Raw genomic sequence first — 21,254 nt, 5'->3', positions numbered from 1 at the left:
TGCCCTGTTGGGCCTTGGTTCTCTTAGTATCTTATTTGGTTATGACTCTTCTTTTCTCATGTTCCTCTGTTGAGATGTTTTTACTGGCTTTTTCTCCTACTGCTTGTGTACTAAAACTGAGGTTGCCTGGCCCGGCCAGGGGGTGTATACTGCAGAGGAGGAGCTATGCTTTTGCATCTCCTTAGTGTCCTCCTATGGATAGGCAGCATAACACCCATGGTCCTGTGTCCTCCAATGATGGCTAAGAGGAAACGATTTTACGGTGAGTACACAAAAATCCATATTTTAATATGAGAATTATCCTTTAATAACGACTGTGGGCAGTAATATTACGTCCTAGCGGTCATAGTGTTACTGCCTGCGGTCTGTCTCTGGCAGCATGCAGCGATCTGCCCATATCTCAGCTGATTTTCACAGCTGGGATGTGTGCCTGCCAGGCTCGAGCAGAATTGTTATCTGTCTGTGCCGTTTAACCCCTTAAATGGTGCTGTCAATATGTGACAGCGCCATTATAACGGCATCAGCGGTAAACATTTACTCACTGGCCAATACCGGAAGTCACGTAACGTGGTCACGTGACTTCCGGTGGTTGTCATGATAGCACAGGGTCATGTGATGACTTCTGTAGCTCACATTATTTACTCTCGGTTTCACCCGGCCCAGAGCTGGGTGAGGCACAAAATGAGTATATCTGCTATTTACAGCTGTGTAGCTGTGATCAGCAGATATGGCAGAGCGATCAGATTGCTGATCCATAGGGAGGCTAGTAAAATAAAAATAAAAAGTTAAAAAAAAATTTAAAAAAACCCTAAAAATTCAAATCACTCCCCTTTCGTGCCATTGAAAATTAAAGGGTTAAAAAAATGTAAAATATACACATTTGGTATCGCCGCGTTCAGAAATGCCCGATCTATCAAAATATAAAATCAATTAATCTGATTGGATTTTTTTTGCCGCTATGCTGTTTACCAAATGCCAAAATTATATTTTTTGGTCGCTACAAATTTTGCGCTAAATGCAATAACAGACTATCAAAACGTAGCATCTGCGCAAAAATGGTACAGTTAAAAACGGCAGCTTGAGACGCAAGAAATAAGCAGTCACTGAGCCATAGATCCAGAAAAATGAGAACTCTACGGGTCACGGAAAATGGCGCAAAACGTGAGCCAATTTTTTCAGACAAACTTCTGATTTTTTTTTTTTTTTTTTTAACCCTTAGATAAAAGTTAACCTATACATGTTTGGTGTCTACGAACTCGCACTGACCTGAGGCATCACAACGACACATCAGTTTACCATATAGTGAACACAGTGATTAAAATATCTCAAAAACAATATTGCTATCACACTTTTATTTTATTTTTTTTCCACATTTGGAATTCTTTTTACCGTTTTCCGGTACACTATATGGTAAAACATATGGATTAATTTAAAAGTACAGCTTGTTCCGCAAACAATGAGCCCTCACATGACCGTATTGACTGCAAAATAAAAAAGTTGCGTCTCTCGGAAGAAGAATGGCAAAAGAAAAAAAACGGAAAGTGAAAATCGTCCGGTCATGAAGGGGTTAAAGCATTTTTAAATGTGACACTGGATCACCGGAGGCTGTACAGGGGAGATATCACTGTAAAAGGCTGTGATATTTCAGCTATGCTATGTATGGCACTGAAAGGGTTGTTTCTTAATTATTTTGTTGCTCTTATTACTGTATGTTTTCTTCCATTTAGGACTTTTCTAGAATCTTCATTCAGCAATGTAATACTGATTATACAAACTGATTTTGAAGAAGGTTCTCAGGGAGCAAATCTCGTCGCATCAGCAAAGTAAGTTGATAAAACGTCTCAATAATCCAACGTATTGGATTTTTTTAGTGCCTCCTAGAAATTTTACTGTGTGTGTGTGTATACTGTAAGCTTTCATCTCCTAAAAGTTTACAACACAAATGTTATAAATGTTTTCAATCTCAAACCGTTCCTGACATATGAGGTATTATTACCTCGTATATTTTGTCCCTGTCATTAAAAAATGCTCAGAATTGGAACCTGCATTTTTGCCAGCAGATGATGGCTGTGTTTTTAAGCCATCATCTGCCTTTATTCTCTTACCCTTTAAATATCCAGGGGCATCAGCCCCCCAAGATGATGGTTTGCCATGACTGCCTGTAGTCTGCTCAAGATCTGTCTGCCTCTCTTGATGGTACTCTTTTGTATGCCAGCCTCTGGCTGAAGTTCATAGGAGACCTTAATTTTTACTGTTTACTGCAATATATTGCAATAGGATGATCAGTTTTAAATTCCCTATAGGCACGAAAAAAATAAATAGTAAAAACAAAATGTTTGAAAAATATATATAAATTCATATCACATTCCCTTTCACCCTATTAAAGATAAAGATACAGCAGGTAAAATAAATTTCTTCAGCGCTCTATTGGGAGACCCAGACGATTGGGGTATAGCTACTGCCTCCGGAGGCCACACAAAGCACTACACCAAAAAGTGCAAGGCCCCTCCCCTTCTGGCTATACCCCCCCGTGGTATCACGGGTTCTCCAGTTTTCAAGCTTTGTGCGAAGGAGGTCAGACATCCATACATAGCTCCACAGATTTTAGTCAGCAGTAGCTGCTGACTATTTCGGATGGAAGAAAAGAGGGCCCATATAGGGCCCCCAGCATGCTCCCGTCTCACCCGTGGATGGTGTTGTACGGTTGAGGTACCTATTGCTGGTACAGAGGCTGGAGCCCCACATGCTGCTTTCCTTCCACATCCCCTTGTAGGGCTCTGTGGAAGTGGGATCCTGCCGGCTTCTAAGCTCTGACGCCGGGCTCCATCCACAGACCCAGTTGAACCTGATGGATATGGAGCAGGAGTACAATCAGGGACAAGGCCCTGCATCATACAGGTACTCTGTGTCCCCGGCAGGCACAGACACACTCCGGGCTGGCTGGGTGTTGTAGTGCGCCGGGGACCGTAACGTTGGAGTTAGTGTTCCTACAGTTTACTGGGGGACTTTGTGTTGTGGGAACGCAGCGCCGACCCCCACTGGATCGGGCGGCGCTGCTGTGACTTGTGGTGCGCCGGGGACACGCCGACCGCGCTTTTACGGCGGCGGCGTTTATAACTTTAGTCCCCGGCTTTTTGCGGCCTAGCTCCGCTTCGTTCCCGCCCCCACCCTGTCAATCAGGGTAGGGGAGAGACGCTGTTTCGCAGCAGCGACGAGGGCTGGAGCCTGATTTACATGCTCCAGCCCTCTCACTAGGCACAGAGGGAAGCAGGCTTCCCGCTCTTAGCCAGGAACGCCCAGGGCCCGCCCCCCCTCCTCTCCCAGGACGCCGGCAGCCATTACATGCAGTCTGGCTGGAGGAAGGACGCAAGGCTCTGGGAGACCTGGACTAGGGGGCTTTTGGCGACCACACACCCGCTCTTAAGCGGGCGGTAAGCGGCATTTCAGCTGGCCCCTCTAGTGCCTCAGTGTGTATTGGTGTACTGTGTCACCAGATATATATATTTATTTATTTCTTGCACTGTGAGGTCGCTTCCTGGCTGGATACCCAGATCGCTCTGAGGAAGCAGCAACATGTCATCCACAAAACGCAAGGCTGCCAAGGCTAGGGCTGTGTACACTGCGTGTGCTGCATGTGGGGCTGCTCTACCAGCAGGCTCCGATGACCCCCATTGTGTGCAATGCTCCGATCCGGTGCTGCTTCGCCAGCCGGAGTCCGGAGAGGTAGTGACCCAGGCTGAGACGCTTGTAAGTTCTGCCCCGGCGCCAGGGACAGACTTTGCAGTTTTTGCTGATAGAATGTCTGTGACTATGACAAAAATCCTTGAAACTTTGCAATCCATGTCTGGGGCTCAGTCTTTGGACTCGGCGAGGTCTCTGTCCTCTGGCCCCCCTCAGCTGGATCCAATCCAGACTACAAGGGGGTCCCCGGCTTCACAAGCTGAGGATTATGACTCAGATGATAGCCCCAGCCACCCTAAGCGAGCTCGCTGGGAAAGACCCTCAACGTCATCACACTGCTCAGGGTCTCAGCGCAATCAGTCTCCCTGTGAGGTGTCTGAAGAGAGTGATCAGGAATCCACTCCTGGAACCCCTCTCAACCTGGATACCCCTGATGGGGACGCCATGGTAAACGACCTCATCTCAGCCATCAATAGGCTGTTAGATATTTCTCCCCCAGCCCCTTCAGCAGAAGAGGCAGCTGCAGAGCAGGAGAAGTTTCGTTTCCTCTATCCCAAGCGTAAATTGAGTGCTTTGTTGGATCACTCTGACTTCAGAGAATCAATCCAGAAACCCGACGCTCACCCAGAAAGACGTTTCTCTAAACGTTCTAGGGATACACGTTATCCTTTCCCCCCTGATGTGGTCAAGCGCTGGACCCAGTGTCCAAAGGTAGACCCCCCGATTTCCAAACTTGCAGCTAGATCCATAGTTGCAGTGGAGGATGGCGCTTCACTTAAAGATGCCAATGACAGACAGATGGACCTTTGGTTAAAATCTGTCTATGAAGCTATCGGCGCGTCGTTTGCTCCGGCATTCGCAGCCGTATGGGCTCTCCAGGCTATTTCAGCTGGTTTAGCAAAAGTGGATGCTATCATACATCCAGCAGTGCCACAAGTGGCGTCCCTTACCTCGCAGATGTCTGCGTTTGCGTCTTACGCTCTCAATGCGGTCCTAGAATCTACCAGCCGCACCTCAATGGCGTCCGCCAATTCGGTAGTTTTGCGCAGAGCCTTGTGGTTAAGGGACTGGAAGGCAGATGCTGGTTCCAAAAAATGTTTAACCAGCTTGCCTTTATCTAGAGATAGACTGTTTGGCGAGCCATTGGCTGACATCATTAAGCAGTCCAAGGGTAAAGACTCTTCTTTACCCCAGCCCAGAACAAGCAAACCTCAGCAGAAAAAGTGGCAGCAGAGGTTTCAGTCCTTTCGAGGTTCGGGCAAGACACCATTTACCTCGTCCAAAGGGTCTCAGAGGACGCAAAGAAACTCAGATTCCTGGCGGGCTCACGCACGCCCCAAGAAAGCAAATGGAGGAACCGCTTCCAAAGCGGCTACCTCATGACTTCCAGCCCCCTCCCGCCGAATCTCCGGTCGGGGGCAGGCTCTCCCGCTTTTGCGACATTTGGCTGTCACAGGTCAAGGACCGGTGGGTGACAGACATTTTGTCTCGCGGGTACAGAATCGAGTTCAGTTCTCGTCCTCCAGCCCGATTCTTCAGAACCTCCCCACATCCAGACCGAGCAGATGCTCTGCGGCAGGCGGTGGACTCCCTAAGAGCGGAAGGAGTAGTGATCCCTGTCCCTCCTCAGGAACAGGGTCGAGGGTTTTACTCCAATCTCTTTGTGGTTCCAAAAAAGGACGGCTCATTCCGTCCTGTTCTGGACCTAAAACTGCTCAACAAACATGTGCACGCCAGGCGGTTCCGGATGGAAACCCTACGATCTGTCATTGCCTCAATGTCTCGAGGAGACTTCCTTGCCTCAATAGACATCAAAGATGCTTATCTCCACGTGCCAATTGCTACAGAACATCAACGTTTTCTACGTTTTGTGATAGGAGACGACCATCTTCAGTTCGTAGCTCTGCCATTCGGTCTGGCGACAGCCCCACGGGTCTTCACCAAGGTCATGGCGGCAGTGGTAGCAGTCTTGCACTCTCAGGGACACTCGGTGATCCCTTACCTAGACGATCTACTGGTCAAGGCACCCTCTCAAGAGACATGCCAACTCAGCCTGAATGCTACGCTGGAGACTCTACAGTCTTTCGGATGGATCATCAACTTTCCAAAGTCGATCCTGTCACCGACCCAATCACTCACGTATCTTGGCATGGAGTTCCATACTCTAGCAGCGATAGTGAAGCTTCCGCTGAACAAACAGCGATCACTACAAACAGGGGTGCAATCTCTCCTTCAGGGTCAGTCGCACCCCTTGCGGCGCCTCATGCACTTCCTAGGGAAGATGGTGGCAGCCATGGAAGCAGTTCCATTTGCGCAGTTTCATCTGCGCCCACTTCAATGGGACATTCTCCGCCAATGGGACGGAAAGTCAACGTCACTAGACAGGAAAGTCTCCCTTTCCCAGACGGCCAAGGACTCTCTACAATGGTGGCTCCTTCCCACCTCATTGTCTCAGGGAAGATCCTTCCTGCCCCCATCCTGGGCAGTGGTCACGACAGATGCGAGTCTGTCAGGGTGGGGAGCAGTTTTTCTCCACCACAGGACTCAGGGAACGTGGACTCCGCAGGAGTCCACCCTTCAGATCAATGTTCTGGAAATCAGGGCAGTGTATCTTGCCCTACTAGCCTTCCAACAGTGGCTGGAAGGAAAGCAGATCCGAATCCAGTCGGACAACTCCACAGCGGTGGCATACATCAACCACCAAGGAGGGACGCGCAGTCGGCAAGCCTTCCAAGAAGTCCGGCGCATTCTAATGTGGGTGGAAGACACAGCATCCACCATATCCGCGGTTCACATCCCAGGCGTCGAAAACTGGGAAGCAGACTTCCTCAGTCGCCAGGGCATGGACGCAGGGGAATGGTCCCTTCACCCGGACGCGTTTCAGGAAATCTTTCGCCGCTGGGGAGTGCCGGACGTCGACCTAATGGCGTCCCGGCACAACAACAAGGTCCCGGCATTTATGGCGAGGTCGCGCGATCAAAGAGCTCTGGCGGCAGACGCCTTAGTACAAGATTGGTCGCAGTTCCGGCTCCCATACGTATTCCCGCCTCTGGCACTCTTGCCCAGAGTCTTACGCAAGATCAGATCCGATTGCAGCCGCGTCATACTCGTCGCCCCAGACTGGCCGAGGAGATCGTGGTATCCGGATCTGTGGCATCTCACGGTCGGCCGACCGTGGTCACTTCCAGACAGACCAGACTTACTGTCCCAAGGGCCGTTTTTCCATCAGAATTCTGCGGCCCTGAACCTGACTGTGTGGCCATTGAGTCCTGGATCCTAGCGTCTGCAGGATTATCCCAAGGAGTTGTAGCCACAATGAGACAGGCTAGAAAGTCGACTTCTGCTAAGATCTACCACAGAACGTGGAAGATTTTCTTATCCTGGTGTTCCGCTCAGGGAGTGTCTCCCTGGCCATTTGCATTGCCCACTTTTCTTTCTTTCCTGCAATCGGGGTTAGAAAAGGGCTTGTCGCTCAGCTCCCTTAAAGGGCAAGTATCGGCAATATCCGTGTTTTTTCAGAAGCGTCTAGCACGTCTTCCTAAGGTGCGCACGTTCCTGCAGGGGGTCTGTCATATTGTGCCCCCGTACAGGCGGCCGTTAGATCCATGGGATCTGAACAGGGTACTAGTTGCTCTCCAGAAGCCGCCTTTCGAGCCTCTGAAGGAAGTTTCCTTTTCTCGCCTGTCACAGAAAGTGGCGTTTCTTGTTGCGATCACATCGCTTCGGCGAGTGTCGGAGCTGGCAGCTCTGTCATCCAAGGCTCCCTTCCTGGTGTTCCACCAGGACAAGGTAGTGCTGCGCCCCATTCCGGAGTTTCTCCCTAAGGTCGTCTCCTCGTTTCATCTTAATCAGGATATATCCTTGCCTTCCTTTTGTCCTCATCCGGTTCACCGGTATGAAAAGGACTTACGTTTGCTGGATCTGGTGAGAGCACTCAGAATCTACATTTCCCGCACGGCGCCCATGCGCCGTTCCGATGCACTTTTTGTCCTTGTCGCTGGTCCGCGCAAGGGGTTGCAGGCTTCTAAAGCCACCCTGGCTCGATGGATCAAAGAACCAATTCTAGAGGCCTACCGTTCTGCGGGGCTTCCGGTTCCTTCAGGGCTAAAAGCCCACTCAACCAGAGCCGTGGGTGCGTCCTGGGCATTACGACACCAGGCTTCGGCTCAACAAGTGTGCCAGGCAGCTACCTGGTCGAGTCTGCACACTTTCACCAAGCATTATCAGGTGCATACCTATGCTTCGGCGGATGCCAGCTTAGGTAGAAGAGTCCTGCAGGCGGCAGTGACACCCCCGTAGGGGAGGGCTGTTTTGCAGCTCTAACATGAGGTATTTCTTTACCCACCCAGGGACAGCTTTTGGACGTCCCAATCGTCTGGGTCTCCCAATAGAGCGCTGAAGAAGAAGGGAATTTTGTTACTTACCGTAAATTCCTTTTCTTCTAGCTCTTATTGGGAGACCCAGCACCCGCCCTGTTGTCCTTCGGGATTTTTTTGTGGTTTGCGGGTACACATGTTGTTCATGTTGAACGGTTTTTCAGTTCTCCGATGTTACTCGGAGTTAATTTGTTTAAACCAGTTATTGGCTTTCCTCCTTCTTGCTTTGGCACTAAAACTGGAGAACCCGTGATACCACGGGGGGGTATAGCCAGAAGGGGAGGGGCCTTGCACTTTTTGGTGTAGTGCTTTGTGTGGCCTCCGGAGGCAGTAGCTATACCCCAATCGTCTGGGTCTCCCAATAAGAGCTAGAAGAAAAGGAATTTACGGTAAGTAACAAAATTCCCTTCATTGAATCTGTCACCAATTTTTTTCAGTAAATGTATTTCTAAAGGTGCTATAGACTTTAAATTCAGATGTCTGTAACAATCCATCCAATACACATAGGCAAAGAAATCAAACCATAGTTATCCATACATTACATTATGTCTATTAATGAGAAATATCACATGGAAAATGTTTTAAACAAATGAAGAAATGGAGGTGGAAAAGCCAAGAAAAAGTCTTGACACCAGCTGAAATCTATCAGTAATTAGAAGTAATCCTGACACTTAGTGAAAATAAACCCAATCAGCTGGATCAATTGATGGCCTATAAAAAGGTGTCTTATTACCAGGTGGCACACAAGAAACCTCTCATGATCGGTAAAACTAGTGAGCGTACTGATGATGCGACAACACATAATCAGTAGGGTAAAACAAACTGATGGCATTGGTTTCAGAGGAATTTCTAAACTACTGAAGGTTTAAAATGAGCAATTTTGGGGTCATAATTCAAAAGCGAAAGAACATTTCACCATAATCTGGCCACGACCAGGTGCTCCCTGCAAGAACTCAGACAGAGCTGTGAAAAGAAATATCATTAGAATTGTCCAAGATCCAAGGACCATCTGTGGAGAGCTACAGAGAGACCTGGATTCAGCAGGTACAATTCTTTCAAAGAAAACAATAAGTAATGCTCTCAACTTCCATGGCCTGTATGTACACTCAGCATGTTAGGCTCCACTGCGGAACAAAGAGCATGTTCAACGGCATTTAAAGTTTTGCTCAACAACGTTCTGTCAAATACTGATCAGAGGAGACCAAAATTGAACTCTTTTAATGGCATAACACACACACCATGTTTGGAGGCCAAAAGACACTGCATATTACCCTAAAAACACCATACCAACAGTGAAGTTTGGTGGTGGGAGCATCATGGTGTGGGGCTGTTTTTCAGCATACGCCACTGGCAAACATGGTATAATTGAAGGAAGGATGAATGGACAAATGTAGTGAGACATTCATGATAAATATCTGCTGCCATCTTACAGGATGATGAAAATGAAATTAAGGTGGACATTTCAGCAAGACAATGATCCCAAACACACAGCCATGGAAACTTTCAATTGGTTTCAGAGAAGGAAAATAAAGCTGCTACAATGGTCGAGCAGTTCACCTGACTGAATCCAATAATTTATTTATTTTTTCCACACACACACACACACACACACACACACACACACACACACACACACACACACACACACACACACACTATGCTCACCTTACCCTCTGTTCCCTCGGCGGCCTCCTGGTTCTTGTAGTCCGCAGGTATGTCTATCCGGTAACCATCGCGACGATGCAGGAGCTTCCGCTGCCAGTGCTTCTCAAAGGTAGTGCGCTGACCAATCAGAGGCAACCGGCTCCTACGTAGGACGTCTGCTGACAGCGGAAGCTCCTACATCGGTCACAATGGTTACCGGATGCATATACCTGCGGACTACAAGAACCAGGAGGCCACCGAGGGAATGGAGGGTAAGGTGAGCATAATATGTATGTGTGTTTGTACGTGTTTGTGCATGTATGGAATGACACAATAGGGGACCAGGAAGGGACATTGCACAAGTTGTGGAATGAATTGTCTGAGCTTGCATTATTTCCTATGGGAAATCTTGCTTTGCTAGATGAGAAACTTGGTTTAAGAGCACACTCCCAAAACGGATTGTTCTTGTAAACCAAGGTTCCACTGTATCTAACTTTGGCATCTACCAAATCCCAGTGACTGGAAATTCATATTGCCACATCATTTTTAGTTGGACTACCCCTTTTAAGTTAACAGTACATGATGATTTGATCACAGTCTGTTTATGATCCCTCACCCTCAGGTATTCTGCTGTGAATGAAATCAACAAGTTAAATCTCGATGATAAATGTGTCTTTGTCTACTTCATAACTAAGCTCCCAAGAATCAAAGGTGGAACATCGTATGTTGGCTTCCGGGGAGGTAAGACATAGTTAGATCAGGAAAAACTGTACGTTTCTTATATCAGTCATAGAGAGACCTATCTGCACACTGGCATTACTGTTCCCGAAGTCATTATCTGATATCCAGCCATTTTCATGCAGAAGTCTCATTATCTAGAATGGGATCCACGCTTGACGTTTGGACAGTTGTCTCAGTTCCAGTTGTTTGATACCTAGGCAACCTATATAAATTAACTTAGAGGTTGTCTGCTACTTAAACATTGATGGCCTAACCTTAGGATGGGTCTTCAATGCTTGATCGGCCGGGGCCCAGCATCCCAATCAATCAGCTGTTTTCAGTCTCGGCGGTGGCAGTAAGTGGCCAGAAATGCTCAGTTCCGGAGCTGATCCATCTTCTCATAGTGGTGGCGGCCAGATGCTGCACATCTGTCTGCTATTAATTTAAATAGGAGGCGGATGTGCAGGGCCCGGCCGCAGCCACTATCAGAACATAGAGCAGCTCGGAGGTGAGCATTTCCTTATGCCTGCTGCATCAGCCGGCACCGAAAACAACTGGGAACCGGGTGTTGGACCCCGGCCGATAAGACATTGATGACCCATCCTAAGGATAGACCATCAATGTTAAAGTAGTGGACAACCTCCTTTAACTTTATAAAATACTTTATATTTTAGAGTGTAGTCATTTTGTTTTTTTTCAGGCAGGTGCTGGCCATATATGTCTGGGGCTGGATTATGCCATGATGTCAACCCTGTGCCAGAGCTATTATCTAAAGTAATAATTTTCCCATTGAAAAGAAAGCAGCGATCTCTCACCAGCCAAACACATGAAAATACGTATGGTAGTTAGTCAGGTTAGGGGAACACGTTCCAATTCATATTGTTCTCCTTTTATTGATGGCAACATGTACCATTACTTATTCTTGCATGTATCGACCGGGTAGTATCTATTAAAAAATGCATTTTGTATGTTGCAGATTCAATAAAAGTTATGACAAAAAAACAATGTGCATGGTCTATAAGGAGGGTTCAATATAGATTCAGCAAGTAAAGCTTATTAGTGATATAGTGAAAGGATAACCAGTTTTCAATTAAACTTTCTGTTCTGCATGTAATAAAATCTCTGCTTGCCTTTAACTGGGGGATAACAAAAGATCCTGGTCAGTTTTTATTTATTGTTAAGTCCTTTTAACGATGGTATGGTTTTATCCCTGTAAGTGGGCCAGGTTGGTTCCTGATTGTTTTTTTTTTTCTTTGGGAATATTTAGTTTTTGCTCTCCTCTTTTTGGCACCAAACTGCGTGGCCTAATGTCTGAGGAGCGGGTATATCCCACCAGGCAGAGCCAATTATTTTTTCTACCTAGTATTGAGTCTAATAGTGACAAGGTGTATACCCGTGGTCCTGTATCCACCAATGTATTTAACAAGAAAGATTTTTACGATGAATGTAAAAATCCAATTTTATTATACTGTGTAGAGACTGTATACGTTTTTTTCATACAAGATGCATTGTATTCCATCCTTAATTATGCCTGTATTATATTTCCCTGTTAGGGTTATGGCAATCTGTACATATCGATGATTTGAGGAAATCTAAAGATATGGCGACAGATGTGACAGCACTTCTGAAGTTCTCCATTAGTCAGTTGTTCAACGCTGGTAAGTGTGACAGTGTCTATCTAAAACATTAAAAAAGAATCCATAAACTTCTGAATAATAAGTTAGTCAGTAATGGTGTGTTAGATGTCCTAATGGATGAACCTATTGCCACTAGACTACAAAATGTGAATATTTTAAGCCAACTCCTTATAGGAGCTGTCATCGTGCTCAGCTGATTTGTACAATTGTAGCTTATGAAGCCTCCCATGATCAGCTGCTCTGTCTGTAGGAAGACAGATCAGAGGTTTTTGGAAGGGTTTTATCTAAGGCTATGTGCGCACGTTGCGTACTTCACTGCAGAAATTTCTGCAGCGATCTGAAGAGCACATGTGCGCTTTAGATCGCTGCAGAAATGTCCGTAGTGAGCGCCGATTCCATGCGCTCTGCCTGCAGCTCCTCCCATAGGCAGAGCAGGAGCTGCCGGCAAAGCGCAGGAAAGAAGTGACATGTCACTTCTTTTTGCGCAGCGCTTCGGCAGTAGCCGAAGCGCTGCGCTCTGAGACGCCACGTGCGCACGGCCCCTGCACAATCTCCATAGACTGTGCAGGGGACGCAGGACGCATGCAGTTACGCTGCGCTGCAAAGCGCAGCGTAACTGCATGAATTTACGCAACGTGCGCACATAGCCTAAGGTTCTGTTGTGTTGGTACTCTTCACAAGGAGACACATTAGCCCTTACACCCTTTGAGAGGTCTCTCATTCAGCCATTAGCCTTTACAACCTCTGAGAAGTCTCTCATCCAGCCAAATCAGACCTCCTGCTATGGTCTTGTGTGGGGCAAGCACCCTGAAACATGTGTCAGGATTGGCTTCTTATCCTAAGTCATATGGCAAGGCTCATTAAATGGTCTATATTGACTGTAATGATTACTACATACAATTGGGGCACTAGAGTTCCTGTCCTATCCCTATATGATAAGACTATTTGCATATGTAAAGCACCACTCTGACATTTTTTTTTATTTCATTGCTAAAGTGGTGCTTTGAATCTAAATCTTCTGTCTTATACTCCTCACCTGCTGCCGTCGTCTTTTGTTATCACTCTTGCTCCGGATTTGTGGCCTGCCGGCAGCTCCAGTGTTCCATGGAGCATGCCGGAGTTCAGACTTCAATAAAAGTCAATGAGAGCCTCGTTCTGGCCTTTTTTATGGCTCTCATAGACTTGTATTGGGAGCTTGGGATGTAACTTCTGACTTCTGGTCATTTAGAAGTTACCGGCCCAAGATGGCGCCGCAGGACAAGAGCTGCGCTAAAAAAGGATGAAATCGCCTGAGGGTGAGTATGAGATCAGGGGCCACACTACTCCAGCACTGGAAAAAAAAAATGCTGGAGTAGTGCTTTAACTTTCCAGCAGTGCATTGCATGGCCAATTACTTTGACTTGACCCTCTCCACATGGATAAATATAACCCCTTAGACCCTCTTAACTAGCCACTAACTTTTAAACCTAATGCATTTACTTTTTTAGCATCTGAAACAAAAGCATCAGCAATTGATCAAGAAACGGCAATGGAAGTAGAAGACAGTGGATCTGATGCAAGCAATCAATTACAGGATAACAACCTAATGGAAATAGATCAAGAAGGAAAGGAAAATGAAGAAGAGGTTGAAAAGACGGCAGATATGACACCAGACACTTTTGAGAATGTAAGAATATAGTTTTTCCTATTTATGTATTTTTTTTAATTAAAATTAAGTAATGACAAACTTGTTTAAAAATGCTAAGTTCTCATGTATGCGCCAAATAGTTTTATCTCTATTTTTTTAAATAGCCTATGGGGTCTTTCACATTTGTCAGGTTTCTTTTATCGTTTCATCAGTCTAAACCCCCCCCCCCCCGAAAAATAATAATAAAAATAATAATATTCATTCATTTCTATAGCACTATTAATTCCACAGCGCTTTACATACATTGGCAACACTATCCCCATTGGGGCTCACAATCTAAAGTCCCTATCTGTATGTTTTTGTAGTTTGGGAGGAAACCGGAGTACCTGCAGGAAACCCACGCAAACACAGGGAGAACATATAAACTCCTTGCAGGGATTTGAACCCAGGACCCCAGCTCTGCAAGGCTGCAGTGCTAACCACTGAGCCACCGTGCCACCCAATTTCTGTTACTGTATCATTGTTTGGGCTAATAGCATAATTTAACAATTTAATAATGCATCAATAGGTATAGGGGGTACTATTTTATAAATGTCCAAGTTGGGTTCTATTCAGGAATTAAATTTGCACAAATGCATTTTGCGTTTCACCTCTGTTTTGTCTGTTAATAATCCACAGATGTGTAAATTCAGCATAAGACCAAGAGTAAATCAGGCAGTAATAATCTTTATTTCTATAGCGTCTACATATTCCTCAGTGCTTTACAATTCAGCGGCTCATATACAAACATAAGTAACCGTTATAGAAGATACAGTGACTAAGGCCCCTTTCACCCATCAGTTTTTTGCCATCAGTCACACTCCGTTTTCTCGACGGATCCGTTGCAGATTGTGTCTAAACTGATGCGACGGATCCGTTTTTTGACGGATCCGACTATCTTGGGGCTAAAAAATTGGAGCATGCTCAGTTAAAAAAAAAAAAAAACGGAATCCATCGCCGAACAGGCTTACCCGTAGGCTTCCATTCTATCAAACGACTAACGGCGATGGATCCGTCGCTGTCCGTTTTTTCGACGTGCACAAAAAAACGTTACTTTCTCTGACGCCTCATTGGGGGACACAGGACCATCGGTGTTATGCTGCCTATCCATAGGGGGACATTAAGTAGATGCAAAAGCATAGCTCCTCCTCTGCAGTATACACCCCCTGGCCGGGCCAGGCAAGCTCAGTTTTAGCTTAGTGTCTGTAGGAGGCACTTCCTTTCAAGGTTTGTTATTTTTTGAGGGCGACTGTTTCCTTTTGGGACCGATCTCCCACTACCATCAACGGGCGGGAACGTGAAGCGTTGTCTACACGTACCCCCTCCCGCGACGCTGGATCCTGGGCTGGACGACGGGTTTCACAGACACCGATTTTCCAAAGCCCAGGGTAGAGGCCTGTGCCCTATAGCCCAATTCCTCAGCCCCTCTCTGCAGGCTCTGAGATGAAGATGGCACTGATTCCTTAGCCCCTCTCTGCAGGCTCTGAGATGAAGATGGCACTGATTCCTCAGCCCCTCTCTGCAGGCTCTGAGATGAAGATGGCACTAATTCCTCAGCCCCTCTCTGCAGGCTCTGAGTTGAATATGAGCAAGCTGGCTCTGCTATTTTCACTGCCTGGAAAGCAGTGTTTTAAGGTGAGATCCCCCCTGACTGGTTTCCCAGACAAAGGGAGAAAGGACGCTGCAGGGAAAGCTCCCAGGCCATTTACAGTATTTATTATGTGCAAGGAGCAAGGATCCTGCACACACAGTGTTAACTTTCTCTAGCTTGCTGGCTGGAGGAGGGGGAAGTTCTGCTGTTTGCAGAAAGTCTTGCAGATAATTTCCCCAGGGGGACTGTGTATTATCTGCTCTGTTTATTTGCTCTAGAAAAGCCGGCTGATAACAACACTGCTGACAAGCTGTGTGCTGACTGAGGGAGAGGGAGGAAAACTCAGAAGCTCCCTTCCTGACGTTTTTTTACTACCCACAGCACACTGACTCATCTTCCTTTTAGCGCTAAGCCCCGCCCCCTCGCGGGCGCTATAAGCCCCGCCCCCCACAGGGAAGCGTGCGAGATCTTCATAGAGCTTAAGCCTTCCTGAGGACAGGGCAATCGGCTGATTCTGGTGAGGTGGTTGCTATCAATTGTAGCTCTGCTGAGTATTGCTCCCCCTCCTGGCATACTCCTATTAGGAACATGCAGAAATCTAAGGGCACTAAGAGTACTAAGGCCACATAGTCTATTACTCAGCCTGCACTGCCTGCCACGCTGAGCTACCACGTAAACACACCTCTTCTCTCTGTGAGTTCTGTGCCCCTATAGCCCCCCAAGACCCCTCTGCCACCACCGGCCTAGAGCCTAGGGCCCCCAGCCCACCGGAATGGGCACAGTTTCTGTCCCAATCCATGGAAAAACTGTTACAGAACCTGGTTCTGGCTATGCAATGTCATCCTCCACACCCTTCTGGGTCCCTGGACGGAACGCAGCCTGAGGATACCCCTATGAAGGATCCTTCTGAGGTAATCCGGGCACATGCTTCACCGGTTGCAGGGATCAGGAAAAGGGCACAGGGCCGGGTGTCTCCAGCGGGCTCTCCCACACACTCCACGGCTTCTGAAGAGCTGGAGGAGGGAGAATGCTGTTTGTACCAGGAGGATTCCTTGGTTTCACCCTCCCCAGATGATCAAACTGCAATAGACTCCCTTATAGCAGCAATCAACCAAACTCTGCATGTGGAGGATCCCCCATCCACTACCACTGACCATGCGGTCTCCTTTAAGAGGGCAAGGAAACCCCAAAAGCTTTTCGCTGATCACCCAGAGTTTCAGGATATCCTCACAAAGCAAAGGGAGAAGCCTGACAGGCGCTTCGGTAACCGAAAACTCATGGAGTCCCGGTACCCTTTTGCCTCACTTGCCCCTAAGGGCTGGGCCGATCCGCCCTCGGTCGACCCCCCGGTCTCCCGCCTTACCACAAAGACACTCCTGTCTTTACCCGATGGTTCTTCCATTAAGGACCCGACAGACAGACAGGTGGAGCACCTCGCCCGCTCTGCTTTTGAGGCTGCGGGTTCCTCCCTCTCGCCCTCCTTTGCCTCTGTGTGGGTCGCAAAGGCGATCTCGGTCTGGGCAGAATCCCTTAACACTTCGCTTGAGGAATCCCAGTTCACTCAGACCTTCACAGAGGTAACAGCTCAAATTGCCGCTGCGGCGGAGTACCTCATCCAGGCCTCCATGGACGCTGCTACCTGCGCAGCGTTTGCCGCCTCAAATACCATAGCCATCCGTAGAGCTCTCTGGCTCCGACAATGGCGAGCGGACTCTGCCTCCAAGAAGTCTCTCACGGGCCTTCCTTTTTTTCCAGACCGATTGTTTGGCGAACGTCTGGACAAGCTCATTTCTGACGCCACGGGAGGAAAGAGTACCTCCCTCCCCCAGCTGAAGTCCAGGACGTCCTTCACCAGACGTCCACAGTCCTCGTTCTGCTCCTTTCAGAACTCATTTCGTTGGTTGACATCCCGTGATGTCCCCGCCACCAGCCGCGGACTACGCAGGGACCAACCTTCTCAGCTCTCCCCGAAACCCACTTCGTCATGGCAGCCTAGACCGAAACAGTCCCAGGACTAGGGAGACTCGTCCACGACGTTTTCTCCCCTCATGACTCCTTCGGCGCCCCGGAAGACACACTCGTAGGAGGTCGACTGCGGCTCTTTCAACACTTCTGGGCTGCCGCCTCAGACGACAAATGGGTGTGAGAACTTGTGTCTTCCGGTTACCACATAGAACCGACTCGGGGGTCGGGTCCGAAATTCTTTCTCTCAAACCCCCCAAGGACTCAAAAACGATGCAAAGCTTTTTTCTCAGCAATCCACTCGCTCCAAACAGCAGGAGTGATAATACCTGTCCCAGATGACGAGAAGTTCGGGGGTTTTTATTCCAACCTCTTTGTGGTCCCCAAAAAGGATGGGTCAGTTCGACCCATCCTGGACCTCAAACACCTGAACAAACGTGCACGTACGGAGATTCAGAATGGAGTCCCTAAGGTCCATTATTGCATCCATGGTGGAAGGGGAATTCCTCGCCTCCATAGACATCAAGGACGCGTACCTGCACATACCCATCGCCCCAGATCACCAAAAGTTCCTCCGCTTCGCAATTCAGGACTCCCATTTTCAATTCGTAGCTCTACCCTTCGGCCTTGCCACCGCACCAAGGGTCTTCACCAAAGTCATGGCGGCCGCCATGAGCGTCCTTCACGCCAGGGGAGTAGTCGTTCTCCCTTACTTGGACGACCTCCTCATCAAGGCCCCCTCCTTCCGCGACTGCTCAACCAGCGTACAAATCACTGTGGATACCCTATCCCGCTTAGGGTGGCTAGTGAATCTGGACAAATCATCCCCGATCCCATCACGATCCATCACCTTCCTGGGCATGTCCCTGGACACCCGTTGGGGCTTGATCCTTCTCCCTCAGGACAAGGCGTTCGCTCTTCAATGAGCGGTACGCTGCCTTCTATGTCCTCTGTCTCGCTCCATTCGATTCAGCATGTAGGTGCTCGGCAGGATGGTGGCGGCTATGGAAGCAGTACCTTTTGCTCAACTGCACCTCCGCCCACTGCAGCTAGCCCTTCTAGCGGCCTGGGACAAGATCCCCTTCTCCCTGGACAGACATCTCCACCTGACGCCTTCAGTCAGGTACGCACTCCGCTGGTGGCTTCGGTCCTCATCCCTATCGAAGGGGAGATCTTTTCTCCCAGTGAACTGGCTGGTCCTGACCACGGACGCCAGCCTCCTAGGCTGGGGAGCAGTGTACCGGCACCACACTGCTCAAGGACGTTGGACGCCCCAGGAGTCTTTCCTCCCCATCAACATCCTGGAACTCCGTGTGATCTTCCTCGCGCTCAGAGCGTTCAGCCCTCTGCTAGCGGGTCGTCAGATTCGAGTCCAATCGGACAATGCGACAGCTGTAGCCTATATCAATCGGCAGGGGGACACCCGCAGCAAAGCGGCTTATCTCGAGGCCCACAAGATCCTCAGCTGGGCCGAATCGACGGGATCAGTGATATCAGCGGTACACATACCGGGGGTAGGGAACTGGGCAGCAGACTTTGAGTCGCCAAGGCCTGGCTGCCGGAGAATGGTCCCTCCACCCAGATGTGTTTCTACACATCTGCACTCGCTGGGGCACACCAGACGTGGATCTAATGGCCTCAAGGTTGAACGCAAAGGTACCCGCGTTCATAGCCAGGTCACGCGACCCGCAGTCCATCGGCGCGGATGCTCTAGTCTGCTCCTGGCACCACTTCCGCCTGCCTTACATATTTCCACCTCTACCCCTGCTGCCGCGGGTAATCAGGAAGATCAAGGCAGAGGGAGTCCCTGTGATACTGATAGCACCGGACTGGCCCAGGCGCATCTGGTACGCCGAATTAGTACAAATGCTCACAGACGCACCGTGGCGCCTTCCAGACATCCCAGACTTGCTGACCCAAGGGCCCATTTCCCATCAGAACTCCAGAGCCCTGAAGCTGACGGCATGGCCATTGAGACCTGGATATTAACAAGAGCGGGATTCTCCCCCGCGGTTATTGCCACCATGATCAGCGCCCGAAAGCCTGCTTCATCCCACATTTACCACCGTACAGTAAGAGTGTGCTTTCACAGGTGCCATGTTTTGGTCTTCCTGTGTTTTTTTCACAATTTGGTCATCTTGTATACTATTTACCACCGTACGTGGAAAATCTTCCTTTCATGGTGCAGGGAAACTAACGTCCAGCCTATGCCTCTGGCCATCCCCAGAATTCTCGATTTTCTACAGTCTGGCTTGCAAGCGGGGTTGGCTCACTGTTCCCTTAAAGGGCAGGTCTCAGCGCTCTCAATCTTCTACCAATGCCGCCTGGCTCAAAAACCGCAAGTCAAGACCTTCCTCCAGGGCGTTTCCCATCTAGTTCCCCCGTACAAACTGCCGCTGGAACCATGGGACCTCAACCTCGTTCTGGACGGTCTCCAGAGGTCTCCCTTTGAACCTCTCAAGGAATCCTCCCTTGCTCTTCTGTCCTGGAAGGTAACATTCCTGGTGGCAATTATGTCCATCAGACGGGTTTCGGAGCTGGCAGCACTCTCTTGCCGCGAGCCTTTTCTGATCTTTCACCAGGACAAGGTGGTTCTGCGCCCCCTTCCGGATTTCCTTCCAAAGGTTCTTACCCTGTTTCATTTGAACGAGGACATTGTTCTGCCTTCCTTTTGTCCACACCCAGTTCATAGGGTGGAAAGGTCTCTGCATTCGTTAGACCTCGTCAGAGCTCTCAGATATTACATATCCAGGACAGCCCCCTTTAGGAAAACGGACTCTTTGTTCATCATTCCTGAGGGGCCTAAGAAGGGACAGGCAGCTTCAAAGGCGACTCTGGCTCGCTGGATTTGCTCTGCCATCCAGGAAGTCTACTGCTTGCAACACAAGCCCATTCCTAGTGGGCTGCGGGCTCATTCCACGCGAGCAGTTGGCGCTTCGTGGGCCATTCGGCATCAGGCTTCAGTGGAACAGGTGTGTAAGGCTGCGACCTGGTCTAGCCTACATACGTTTTCAAAGCATTACATAGTCCATACCAAGGCTTCAACTGAGGCAAATCTGGGTATGAAAATTCTGCAAACGGCAGTAGAGCACCTCTCTCAGTAGGCGCTCCAGGCTGTCCGGGACTGGTTCCTAGTCCTTGGGTTGTGTTGTCTTCTTTTATGTTTCCCACCCATGGACTGCTTTAGGACGTCCCATGGTCCTGTGTCCCCCAATGAAGCGCGTCAGAGAAAAACGGATTTTTGAGTACTCACCGTAAAATCGTTTTCTCTTAGCCATCATTGGGGGACACAGCACCCACCCTGTTGGGCCTTGGTTCTTTCAGTACCTTATTTGGTTATGACTCTTTTTTTCTCATGTTCCTCTGTTGAGAAGGTTTTACTGTTTTTTTCTCCTACTGCTTGTTTACTAAAACTGAGCTTGCCTGGCCCGGCCAGGGGGTGTATACTGGAGGAGCTATGCTTTTGCATCTACTTAGTGTCCTCCTATGGATAGGCAGCATAACACCCATGGTCCTGTGTCCCCCAATGATGGCTAAGAGAAAACGATTTTACGGTGAGTACACAAAAATCCGTTTTTGGCCGTCTTCTCTGTCCGACGGACAAACATTTTTCGACAAATCCGTCGAACAACGGATGAAACGGGAGGCCACCCGTCGCTAATACAAGTTGATGAGAAAAAACTGATCCAGCGGCATCAGTCGCCGGATCCATTTTTTTTTCAAAATTCAACGGATTGTGACTGATGGCCAAAAACTGATGTGTGAAAGGGGCCTAAAGCAAAAATAGAGACAACCCTGCTTGTAAGAGGTTACAATCTCCAATGCAGTGAGGTGGTGGCGGCACAAGGTTCTAGTGCTTATTTACAAAGACGGTCTAGCCATCTCCAAAAAATGGGGGGATAGATAAAGGCTGCATCGTCTGCCAATCTTTGTAATGCTTTTGGATGCGGAGGAGTTTAAGGGAGAATTATGTTTTG

The 21,254-nt window shown here is 48.5% G+C and overlaps 1 protein-coding gene across 1 annotated transcript in view; it reads left to right on the top strand.

Annotated features, from left to right (window-relative positions):
* Window positions 1-21,254, top strand: part of RNF213 (ring finger protein 213) — a 486,493-nt gene that overhangs the window by 282,626 nt on the left and 182,613 nt on the right. Inside the window, exons 30-33 of the mRNA XM_075344370.1 lie at window positions 1,728-1,823; window positions 10,324-10,442; window positions 11,975-12,079; window positions 13,546-13,724. Coding sequence (XP_075200485.1) covers window positions 1,728-1,823; window positions 10,324-10,442; window positions 11,975-12,079; window positions 13,546-13,724 — 499 coding nt within the window. The remainder of the gene's footprint in view (window positions 1-1,727; window positions 1,824-10,323; window positions 10,443-11,974; window positions 12,080-13,545; window positions 13,725-21,254) is intronic.

Source organism: Anomaloglossus baeobatrachus, chromosome 4 (genome assembly GCF_048569485.1).
Source record: "Anomaloglossus baeobatrachus isolate aAnoBae1 chromosome 4, aAnoBae1.hap1, whole genome shotgun sequence".
NCBI lineage: Eukaryota > Metazoa > Chordata > Amphibia > Anura > Aromobatidae > Anomaloglossus > Anomaloglossus baeobatrachus.
Note: the sequence above shows the minus strand (reverse complement) of the source record. Positions and strands in the feature narration are given on the sequence as shown.